Genomic DNA, 12,003 nt, shown 5'->3' with positions numbered 1-12,003 from the left:
TCAACTTTATCCCCAGGATTCAACAAAGTTTAGTTACATAAGAAGATGCTTCCCTGATTAATGTTTGTAAAGATTAGCACTCAAAATATATGTAAAAATGTTTTGTATATCAACAATACAGTTCGTTCTTACAAAATTCACTTTAGCTGTCATTCAGCCTTTGATCCAAAAGTGATGAAAACTGTGGGCTCACTTGGATCACTTATTCCAATAAATATTTGCAGCATAAAATTCAGATCAAACAAATAGTCACTTGGAGTTCATCTGATTTTATGACTACTGATCATTCAAGATGCTTCCCTAAATTGAGTTGAAGTTTATACTTATCAATTTCCTTTTGCCCCAGATTTAATTAGCAGTTCAGATTACTATTTTAACAACTTAGGCTGCAGTTCAAGCCTCATTAATTTTACTGACTTTAGAACTACCCAAAACTGAGAAATGTCTTGACTAAGTATTTTAAGGCTTAAGTGGGTGTTTAACTGATTTGAGAGAAAAGTTGGATGATTCTTCAACGTTTTATTTTTTAGTTTCTGAAATACAAATCAAAATAAGTTTTTGTTATGTATTTTAACAAGCTTGACATTCCTTTCAATACAGGATAACATATACATAATTTAAATCTTTTTTTAACAAAAAAACGACATTTTAGAGTGAAATGCTTCATTAAAAAGATTCAGGGAGGGGTGCAAGGGTAGTTCAGTGGTGGAATTCTCGCCTGCCACGTGGGAGACTTGGGTTAGATTCCTGGCCTGTGCACTTCCAAAAAAAGAAAAAAAAAATCCACAAATGGTGCTGCAATAATGGGATAATCACATAGAAAAAGAATGAAATGTGACCCCCACCATACAGCATACAAAAAAAAAAGATACATGGATACATGGCTATTATTTAACTTATTTTAGTGTTTATGAATGTCAATCTTGGAAAGCATGCCCTCCAACTTTTTTCAGTCCACTAAAAATTATAGGGATTCCTCCTGTAACAAAAATAAATTAATAATAAAATTATTATTAATTTAAAATCAAAAATAAATTTTTATGATAAAAAAAGAAAATTTTGGCATAGGCCTCTGAATCAGGTTGAAAAACAAGGGTAAGTTTCAACTGTATGGAAGAACATTCTAAAATTCACTTAGAAACATTTGGCAAAACAACTGGCCTGGTGCTACTAGGGTGGTTTTATCTCAGAAGGGGAGAGGATGCATGGTCCCAAAGATGCACAACTACCACAGAATCACTTATTCAAAATTAGCCAAAATTCAATATAGAATATACATACAACAAGAACATTCTCAACAGTTATTCAACGCCTTGACAGCAAGGTGTAAGCTTAGAACAAGTACCTTAGCAAGAACCATATTCAACATGCTATAAGACTTTAACGGTGAGAAAAACTTCATCATACATAGATGATGTCTTGTGCACAAGTATATTAGTTTTTAGGATGTGGAGGACAACCGTAACACACACAAAGAAAGAATAAATCCAAGCTGCTTAACCTTCCACCATTCTCTTGAGTATTAAACCCAGTCCACTTTTGGCCACTTGCAGGGGTGTCTTTTCTTCTTTATTCTCAATGTAAATACTTGCTCCTTTGGACACCAGCAGTTTCGCTTCTTCCACTCTCTCCTCATCACAGGCTAAGTGTCTGAAATCAGGGACCACAAAGACCATTAACCACTATCAATTATATGTAATGGTTAGGATTTTCTGCTAGGTAGTCTAAACTGTATATTATTAAGTGGTGGTAATACTGGAAAGTTATTTAAACAGGAAAGGAAAATCTATTTGCATGAGGAAGACTGTTTATAAGTTAAAAATCAGTGGAATACCTTTTAATACCAGATCATAAACCATAATTCTGGTTCTACTATAATAGAAGAGGGATCTACATGCCAGCTTAAATAAGGAGCAACTTCCTTATTTTATGGAGATTTGAAGTAGTTTACCCCAAACATACATAATAATTCATGGTTAGAATTCAGAAAAGCCCCAATTCATAATCCGTTAATAACTTTACATTTGTGTGCCTTAAATTTTGTAAAAGTAGTTTAAAAGATTTTATTTCATTTGGTCCTTAGCCACGTCATAAATGAGCAAGATATATCACCATTTCATAGCTGAAATTGTGACAGAGGTTAAAAGTTCTTGCTTATGATGACATAGCTGAGCAGTAAACTAAGCAGGGAAATAAACTATCCTTTGTTAGGCACTTAACAGTTTGCCAGGCAGAGTATTAGGCATTTTTGTTTTATTTTATTTAAATCTCACAACAATCTAGTGAGGAAGGAATTATTATGTCATATAATGATGAGGAAATTAAGTTCACAGAGCTGGAAAGTGGCAGTTTGGATAGGGTCATCAGTATCTAGCTATTCCTAAATCTTAAGCTCTTTCCAGGACACTCTACTGTCTGACTTCTAGATTCCCTGTAGGCCATCTTACCTTTTTAGTTATGATGGAGAAAAGGGCTAGAATGTACAGGTCTTCTAAATAGAGTTATTTGGAACTACAGAAATGATTTTTAAACCCAAGAGTTTTTCAAATTGGAAAAGGTTGAACCCCACTTTTGACTAAACAATTTCCGGTTCAAAAAAATGATACCCTTCAACAAAGAAGAAAAGTACCCAAAAACTGTGGAAAAATATACACAAATCATTCCAGATAGATTTAAGAGTTAAATATGAAAAATATCCTACAATAAAACACAGGTGAATATTTAACTAATTTTAGGGTGGGGGAAACTTCCTAATCATGAGGGAAGATTAATAGACTTGACTAAACAGAAATTGAAGATTTGTATTAATTTTTGAAATCATGAACAAAATGAAAAGGCAAAGTGGGAAAATAGTTTCAACTTATGTGACAGAAGATTAATATTCATATGTCAAGCCAAGAGTACATAAATATCAGTAAACAACAATTAATTTCCCAAAAGGAATACAAAAAGTCACAATTAAGAAATGTAATTAGCCATAGGCACTTCATTTCACCTGTAATTTTAAAAATGCAAATTACAACTATGAATATCATTTTTTATATAACCAAAGGATTATTTCAGTGTTGGTGAGTGGTATTAGGTATTTTTAAACTGTGGCTGGGAGGGTACAATGATACAACTCCTCTGGAAGCAATGTGGTAATAATATCATCTGGTAATATGTATTAGTAGTCTTAAAACATATGTATTTGTTGACACAGCAATTCTACTTTTAAGAGTCTATACTAAGGAAATAATCAGCAATATGGCCAAAGATTTTTGTATAAAGATGGCCAATGGGGTATTATTTACAATAGCAGAAAATTCAAAACAGTTTAAATTCACAGCAACAGAGGAATAATTAAATTAGGGCACATCCATAAAGTGGAGTTTTATATAGCCATTAAAAACGTTTTAAAAATATTTAGTGATGTTGGAAAATGCTCACAATATACTATTAGGTGAAAAGACATACTATACAAAATATATATATACTATATATAAAACTATATACACAGTATGACCTCAATTTTGTTTAAAACATGTTTATGTAAAATATACACATTTGCATACTGGGAGTAAATGCAGAAATATGTTATCAGTGGTTATTTCTGGGTAGCGAGATGACAGGCAATTTTTACTGTTATCTTTATAAAACTTTTGTGCACCTCACAAGTTTTTTTTTGCCGTAAACATGTATTACATTTATAAGCAGAATCTAAAAACAATGTGTAAGAATCATTGTAAGAGAGCTAATGTAAAGTAGAATACAAATGACTGCTACTTCTCACTTACAGAGGAGTGTTACCCTCAGTATCTTGGATGTTTGTGGATGCTTTGTAGTACAGAAGGATATGAATCATCTTCAAGTTACCCTTGGCTGCTGCCCGGTGCATTGCGGTAGCCTCAAAATGGTCCTTAGCATCTGGGTTAGCCCCACCTTCTAGTAACATAACAGCGATCTGGAAAGAAAGAGAAAAATGTCTACATCTCTTTATTTGTATATATTTTTAGAACTCAAAAGTAGCATAGAAATGCAACCATACCTCATGTCTGTTTCTGGAAGCTGCATAATGCAGGGGAGTACAGCCATTTTGATTGACAGCATTCACTTGAGCACCTTTTCCCAGAAGGGCTTTTACAATCTCATCCCGGCCAGCAGAAGCAGCAATATGAAGAGGAGACCAGCCTGCCTATAAAACAGGAGGGTAGTACAAAAAATAGGCAAAAAAAGCGGGGGGGGGGGGGGTGGAGTGCCACAGGAATTAATGCTAACAATATAGGTAGTGTTTACAAAGAGCTTTGTGTGAGTGGTTTAAAAAAAATAACATTTTTTCCCCTCAATAAGCCCTACAGAAAACCGAGGAATCAGAATATATAAAAAAGGAAAGAAAACCCACCTATAATCTTATAATGCAGAAATGATGTATAATTCCAATTCTAGTATGTTTTCTTCCATATATAAAATTTAAAAAATCAAAACTGGAACATATGATTTAAAATTCCGTTGAGCTATATTTTCCAATTTCTGCTTATCTTTATATTGTTAAGCATTTTCTACGTCATTCTTTGAAAACATAACTTTATTGGTTATTTTATCACATGAATATATCTTACTATAGTCAACCATTCCCCCATTAAATTGTTTTCATTGCTTTGCTATATTACTTCAGCGAGCCCCCCTGAAGAGGAATCTTTGTGTATTAAAAGATGCTCTATCCTTATCCTTCACAAGTCTAATCCTAATATGATCAATAACATTAAAATAAATTTTCTATACAAAAGACATATAGAAATTCATCATTCAGGCAATATTTATCTTAAAAATACCAACATAATAAAAAAGGGTTTATAGTCTCTCAGGGTTCACAATAATAGGCCTTGATCTGTATTGTACATCGAATTCTATAACCCAGGTAGGAAAAATGAAGATAAGAGAAGTTATATTGTTTACCTTAAATCACAAGGTGTGAGTGGCAAAATTAACATTCTAAAATAATGTGACCCAAATCAAAACCACAATGAGATATCATTTCACACCTATAGAATGGCCATTATAAAAAAAATCCCCAGAAAATTACAAGTGCTAGAGAGGATGTAGAGAAAGAGACACACTTATTCAATGTTGGTGGGAATGTAGAATGGTACAATCACTCTCGAAGGCAGCTTGGTGCTTCCTCAGGAAGCTATGTACAGAACTGCCATATAATCCAGCAAACACATTACTGGGTATATATTTGGAGGAACTAAAGGCAGGAACACAAATGCACATTTGCTTACAGATGTTTATCGTGGCATTATTCACAACTGCCAAGAGAGGAAAACAGCCCAAATGTCCATCAACAGATGAGTGGATAAACAAACTGTAGTATATTCATATGATGGACTATTACGCAGCACTAAGACAGAATAAAATCATGATGCATCCAGCAACGTGGGTGAACCCTGAGGATGTGTTGAGTCAAATTAGCCAGAAACAAAAGGACAAATACCATATGGTCTCACTAATATGAGAGCGAACTTTGAGAGCTGAAATTGAGAACATATGTTTTCAGGAGATGGAAAGAGGGTAGAGAATGGGCATTTGTTGCTGAAGGAGTACAGAATGTTTAACAAGATTGATTGTGAAGATCCAAAAATGGATACCAAAATACTATCTGATGGCAGCACAATATCGTACATATGTTGAACAAAACTGAGTATGAATATGGCTGAAAGACGAAGGCTAGGGTCATGTGTGACACCTGAAGTAAAGACAGAGGATAAAAACTGGGATTGCATAACTTAGCAAAAGCTAGAGTAGACAATGACGGTGGTTAAATGTACAAATGTAAGAAAGTTTTTACATGAGGGAGAACAAATGAATGTTAACATTCCAAGATGCTGATATGGGATGGTATACAGGAAAAATACAATCAATGTAAACTAGGGTCTACAGTTAACAGTAATACTGTAATATACTTACATTAATTGAAACAAAGGCAATAGACTGAAGCTAAATGATAATAAGAGGGGGATAAAAACAAAGGGCATGGGGATTCTTGGTGATGGTGGTAGTGTTTCTCCTTTTTATTTTATTCTTGATATTTTTTCCTCCTCTTCTTTCTTTACAGAAGAAACAGAAATGTCCTAAAATAGATTGTGGTGGTGAATACTTAACTATGTGATTATACTAGGAACCACTGAGTGCTTACTTAGGATGTATTATATGCTGTGTGAATAAAACCGTTAAAGATATAATACTAAAAAAAGTTAGAAGAAAAAAAGATACAAGTGCTGGAAAAAAAGGGGAGCAAGGGATACACCTATCTGTTGTTGGTAGGGAAGTAGAAAGTACAGTTCATCTGGAGGGCAGTGTGGTGGTTCCACAGGAAGCTAAGTGTAGGGTTGCCATACGATCTTGCAACCTTTTCATTAGGTATATACTTGGAAGAACTATAAGCTAAACAAATACCCACGCTTCAGTAAACACCAGTCTGGGGTCTAAAGATAACCGGGAATTCATTAACTTTGCCTAGTACTTACATCATCTTTATCATTCACTGGCACTCCAAGTTGCAGCAAGAATTCAACAATTTCTGTATGTCCTGCTGAGCATGCCCAATGCAATGCAGTTCTGCTGTCCTATATAGGAACCAGAGAAGCAGTTAAGATCAACCTTCTTGAAGAGAAAGAGAAGAACTAAGGCAAAAAAAAGCAGAAAAAATATCGGGGATGGCAAACCTATTGTTTGGAAACAGGAAATGGAGAGCATTGGATCCTCAGGTAGGAAACCCTGAACCATATAGTTTACTAGTAATAAGAGAGACCCAGGTTTTTAGTAACATGGAGGGGCTATAATGAGGAACGTTAGTAATTCTGGGCAGAATACAGCAATGAGTATTCTCAAACAGAATCCCTATTTGCAGTAATTTATATTTATATTTTATATTTCTTAGTCAACCTGTGTAAAGAAAATGGTATCTTAAACTCTATTACCAAAAAAGTTCAAACACATAAAAACAGAGGGAATATAATAGAAATGCACATCTATCACCTAGACTTAATAATTAATATTTTGTCATATTTGCTTCATCTACTTTTTTTTTATTTGCTGAGGTTTTTACAAACAAATCCCATATATCCTGTCTTTCTACCCCTCAATATTTCAGTATGCATCTTTAAAAAAAAAGATACTTTTCTTTCATAACTAGGACACCATTATGACATCTATTAAGATTAACACAGATTCCTTTATAACTTCTAGTACGCAATATCTATATAGAGAATTCCCCAACTGTTCCCCAAATGTCTTTTTTTTGGTTTCAATCAGGATGCAAACACAGGCCATAAATGCATTTGTTTATTATGTTTCTTAAGTCTATTGCTCTTGAATAGCTCCCCTCTTTTTCTGCCATTGATTTGATGAAGAATGGTTAAATTTCAATGAAGTATTACTGAATTTTCATTTACTATTAAATAACTATCAACTATTCCCAGGCCTTAATGAAGGTAAACTAGGTCAAAGTAAGGCCATTTTCGGCTTGAGTGATAAAGGAAACTTCTCGAAAAGAAAACAAAGTCTCCTGATGTCTCATTCTCTTTCCAAAGACAAAAAATGGAGATTTCTAAGTTTGTGACATTATCTCTCCAGTGTTTCAACAGTGTCTGTTAAATAGGAGGCGATCTATAAATATTTGTTGGCATTCTGAGGATACGGGGAATCTTTCTAAAAGTTCAGGGTGAAAGCAGGAGGGCAGAGAGACATTCCTTCCAGACATCCATTCACTTGCGTTCTGCCTCTGCTTAGAACGCCCGTTCATCCCACATGGAAACCCTTCGCTTTTCAAAGCCTAATCCAATTAGCAGAACTTTCGGATTTTCTAAGGGAGCTAAATCAGGTCCTCCCCAATATATGTTCTGAAAACACCATATAAAGTTCTCTCCCCAATACTTAGCACAATTTGCACTCGTACAAATACATATATTTTTGTGATTATTTTATTAACGTCTCTCTGTTCCAAGTGACCACATCCCAACTCCAAGCAAACTGCCCAGTACAGAAGAGGCTTTCAGTTGCACGTGTTTCACTGAGTAAAGTCGCTAGTGAAGGTAAGAAACCTATTCTGGAAGCACTCCTCAGGGGTATTTCAGAGATTGGGTATGTCTGCTAAATGCGGTAGATTTATTAACAAGATCCAAAATTTAGCGAGCTAGGTGCTGAGAAAACAAAATAAAACAAAACAAAAAAACCAATCCAGGACGGCGGGGCTAGCTCCGGCAGCGCAATATCTAGTGTACCGAGGTTACAAGCGGTAAGGATTGGGGGCGAGGGCGGAGCTCTACACCGCACGCAACAGGCCTCAGCTGGGGCCGGGCCTGCGAAGCCACATAGGGTTTCGCGGACGTCGCCGTCTGGGGAGCGGTTCTACTGCTGCTTTACCTGGTCAGTTTTGGTAGCCAAGGATTTATCGGCCAGGATTTTCTCCTTCAACTCCTCCAGCTTTCCACTGTAGGCCAGATTGCAGACCATTAAGTTAGACACACACCCCTCCATTTCGCCCTCCTCAGGATCTGCGTGAAGCCTGAACAACGACCGCCTCACGTTGCCGGCTTCGACTGTCAGTCAAAAAAGCCAGTAGAATTCCGCCAATCAGCAATCTTTCCGGTTCTCTCGCTTCTGTTCCCCTCGCCGGGCGCCTCTGGGAGTTGCAGTTTGACTGGAGTTCCGGGAGGGGGGAGGTGCCTTGACCTCCCTAGTCGACTCAGTCTCTAGTAGCGCGGAACTACAAGTTCCAGGGTCCACTGCGGCCGCCGTAGTCAAGTTGCCGGTGGAATTGGCCCAGGATGACAGCTGGAGAATGGAGTCAGGTATGGGGAGCTGCTTCGTGTAGAACCGTGTGATAGAACCGGGGTGGGTGATCGCTGTTAGGCCATTGAGTCGGCCATACGGAGCAGGTGAGGAGTCAGGCCAAGAGAGCTATGGAAGCCTAAAGGTCCTGTTCCTCCGGGGCCCTGACCTGCATTTCGAGGCGGAAGAGACAACGGTTGGAGCTGGGTACTACCTCCTAAACACGTACCGGTGTCGGTGGCTACCCTCCCCCTCTCTGCCACTGCCAAGGGAGTAGAAGGAACTAGGGAGTGATCCCTCTGGCATCTCGGCAGAGTGGCATCAGGGCAGGATGCTGTCCCAGCAGTGATAGCATATGACACTAGAGTGAGGTGGTGTGCCAGGGTGATGCCAGCGGCAGGGTGTGATGCCATGGGAGCTACTTGATATCTGAGAGATCTCGGTGAATCCATGGCATGGTGACATCACAACTTGATGAGGGTCATCTTATGGATGTCACGGTATGGTGTTGTCACTTTAATATGATAATAACGATGACATCAAGGCTTTTCTAGAACTATACTGGAAGTTCCAAATAGTGCCATAAAAGAAGAGATACGAGGCTTAACTTTTATAGGGCATAACCAGAAGGGCATTAGACCAAAATTTGGTAATGATAAGAATATACTGAAGAAAGAGACTAATTATGTTTATATTTTTTCTGGTGCGATATAGAACAGGGGTTGGCAAACGTTTTTCTGTAAAAATCCAAATAGTAAATATTTTGCGGGCCAAAAGGTAAAATCGAGGATGTTATTATTAAGTACTTATTTAACAAAGGAGAAAACAAATTTTGACTGAGGAAATTCAAAATATAATAACAACAGTTGTCTGCATTTTTTGTTAATTCAGGGCTACTAATGAGAAGAATGGAATTCTGTTTTGAGGGGTTACCACATTTTGCTTAATTGAGGCTTAAAGTTAGTGTTCCCTACCATCAAATTCGTTTCCAAATGTTCGTCTTTTTATGCTGATCTGTGATGAGATTTTATGTATTTCATCTTTGAAAATGTCTTTTCACACAGTTACTGCCAAATAATATCAATCCATGGACATCTTTTTAATATTTAATTTTTAAATTTAAAATAGTTTTAAATATATAGAAAAGTCTCAAAGATAGTACAGAATTCCCATATATCCCTTACCCAGTTTTCCCTAATTTTTTTCCTTTTTTTTTTTTAACAATTTAAAAGCTTACATTTTAAAAGTTTTATTGTGATATATTTATATATCTTAAAACTCACCCATTTCAGGTAGAGTTTTTGTTTGGAGTAATGGATAATTTTGGAAATAGAAAATAGTGGCAATGGTGCACCACATTGTGAATGTAATCAATGCTACTGAATTATACACTTAAATTAGTAAAATGGCAAATTTTCCATTATATATATTTTACCAGACTAAATAAATGTAAAAGAAAGTCACCCATTTCAAGTGTACATTTACGAACTTTTCAAAGTGGTGCATTCATCACCATAAATCAGTTTGGAAACATTTTCATCTCCAATAGACCCTTCGGGCAGGCAGGGGTGGCAGACTTCTCCCCTGCCATGCCAGAGACCCAGGTTCAATTCCCAGAGCCTGCCCCGTGCCAAAACAAAAAAAGACCCTTCATGCCCATTTACAGTTAATCCCCATTCCCACTCCCAGCTCCAGGCAATCACTAATCTACTTTCTGTCTCTAAATTTGCCTATCTTGGACATTTCATATAAACGAAATCACACAGTATTTGGTCTTTTGTGTCTGGCTTCTTTCACTTCACATGTTTTTGAGATTTACCCCTACTGTGGCATGCATCAGTATTTCATTACATTTTGTTGCCAAACAGTATTCCATTATATGGATATAACTCATTTTGTCCATTCTCCAGTTAATGGACATTTATTTGGGCTGTTTACAGTTTTGGGCTATTATCAGTAATGTTGCTGATAGCATTCATGTGTAACTCTTTGTATGGAAGTGAGTTTTCATTTCTCTTGGCTAGATACCTAAGGATAGAATTACCGAGTCATATAGGAAAATTATCTTTAACTTTTTAAGGAACTGCTGAACTGTTTCCCAAAGCAGCTGCACCATTTTACATTCACACCAGCAATATATAAGGGTTCCAGATTCTCCCCATCCTCTCCAGCATTTGGTATTGCCTGTCGTTTTTTTACTATAGCCATTCTACGTGGTTTTGAAATATCTCATCGTGATTTTAATTTGCATTTCCTGAAAGATTAATGATGGTAAGCATCTTTTCATGTGTTTATTAACAATTTGTATATCTTTTTAATATAGCTATTCTAGTGGGTGAAAAGTGGAATCCCATTGTGGTTTTGTGGTTTTGACCTGTGACATCATGGGAAGTATATAAAGACCTTGTATATAGTAAGTGTTCAATAAATATTTATCTGGTTGATTACAGAGGTACAGTTGGCCTGTTGCGTGGTATTCATAAAAGGTTGGATATGATTCTCACCATAATAATACATCAAGGAATTTGATCTGATTGCTAGAAATAACTGGAAAGACAACTCCAAGTGCTTCTCCAACTGAATGAATGTGTTTGGGTAATCTTTAATAGACAGTTTGTTATGCTATTGTCTCTTTATTGTATTTGATATGATATGGTGGTTAACTTTCAGTTCTCAAATCTTTAAAGGCAAGGGTAATGTACCCCTTAATATTTTGAAAGCTGCAGAACAAATAGATCTTGGGGGAGGGAGGTGTGCGAGGCAGTCTCTCCTCCTTTGTTACTGTCCTCAAGTAGTGGAGTTGCTAACTGGCTGCTGTTTATGTCCATGGAGAGTCAAAAGGAGGGCCTTGTTAGCTCCTCACTCCATTGCTGCTTGTACAATTGCCTGTTTCCTATTGCTATTTCTATTCGTCACCTAGATACTAGGTCCTACAACAAGCCAAGTTAATCTTTTAAACTAAGAGAATAATAAAAGTAACTAGCATGTATAGATAACGTGTCAGAGATTGGGCTAGGGGCTTATCTTATTGAATCCTCACCTCACTCTATGAACTAGGTTATCCCCCACCTCCCCACCTCCCCACCTCCTGCATTTTTTTTGGCATGGGCAGGCACCGGGAATCGAACCCGGGTCTCCGGCATGGCAGGCGAGAAATATGCCACTGAGCCACCATTGCCTGCCCTCTCCTGC

The 12,003-nt window shown here is 36.9% G+C and overlaps 2 protein-coding genes across 5 annotated transcripts in view; one reads left to right on the top strand and one right to left on the bottom strand.

The window, feature by feature from the left end:
- Positions 1–504: 504 nt before the first annotated feature.
- On the bottom strand, positions 505–8,579 carry PSMD10 (proteasome 26S subunit, non-ATPase 10). 2 transcript variants are annotated; one of them, XM_077145887.1, is made up of 5 exons: positions 8,404–8,579; positions 6,507–6,605; positions 4,028–4,174; positions 3,777–3,943; positions 505–1,650 (listed from the first exon to the last, which is right to left on the bottom strand). In XM_077145887.1, the coding sequence occupies exons 1-5, from the start codon at positions 8,515–8,517 to the stop codon at positions 1,497–1,499; spliced, it is 681 nt and encodes a 226-aa protein (XP_077002002.1). In that variant the 5' UTR covers positions 8,518–8,579; the 3' UTR covers positions 505–1,496. The 2 variants fall into 2 exon arrangements, with proteins under 2 accessions (XP_077002002.1, XP_077002003.1); XM_077145888.1 differs by having other exon boundaries at positions 1,543–1,650; positions 3,856–3,943.
- The window catches only part of ATG4A (autophagy related 4A cysteine peptidase), a 123,772-nt gene continuing 118,380 nt past the window's right edge, over positions 6,612–12,003 (top strand). The window contains exons 1-3 of one of the 3 annotated variants that reach the window (XM_077145882.1): positions 6,720–6,746; positions 7,986–8,072; positions 8,532–8,831. In XM_077145882.1, the coding sequence (XP_077001997.1) occupies positions 8,822–8,831 (10 nt within the window). In that variant the 5' untranslated portion in view covers positions 6,720–6,746; positions 7,986–8,072; positions 8,532–8,821. Of the gene's footprint in view, positions 6,747–7,985; positions 8,073–8,531; positions 8,832–12,003 lie in introns of all 3 variants that reach the window. The other 2 variants (XM_077145881.1, XM_077145884.1) reach the window with 2 other exon arrangements.

This window comes from Tamandua tetradactyla, chromosome X (assembly GCF_023851605.1).
Source record: "Tamandua tetradactyla isolate mTamTet1 chromosome X, mTamTet1.pri, whole genome shotgun sequence".
In the NCBI taxonomy this organism is placed as follows: Eukaryota; Metazoa; Chordata; class Mammalia; order Pilosa; family Myrmecophagidae; genus Tamandua; species Tamandua tetradactyla.
The sequence above is the reverse complement of the archived record's forward strand: the minus strand, read 5'-3'. Positions and strand labels throughout refer to the sequence as shown.

Bases quoted from the DNA above. Each gene is read 5' to 3' on its own strand.
- PSMD10 (XM_077145887.1), bottom strand. From the start codon at position 8,517: ATGGAGGGGTGTGTGTCTAACTTAATGGTCTGCAATCTGGCCTACAGT. The intron at 6,606-8,403 runs GTAAAGCAGCAG...GTTCCTATATAG, and splicing joins TGGCTACCAAAACTGACCAG to GACAGCAGAACTGCATTGCA. The intron at 4,175-6,506 runs GTAAGTACTAGG...CCTGTTTTATAG, and splicing joins CAGTGAATGATAAAGATGAT to GCAGGCTGGTCTCCTCTTCA.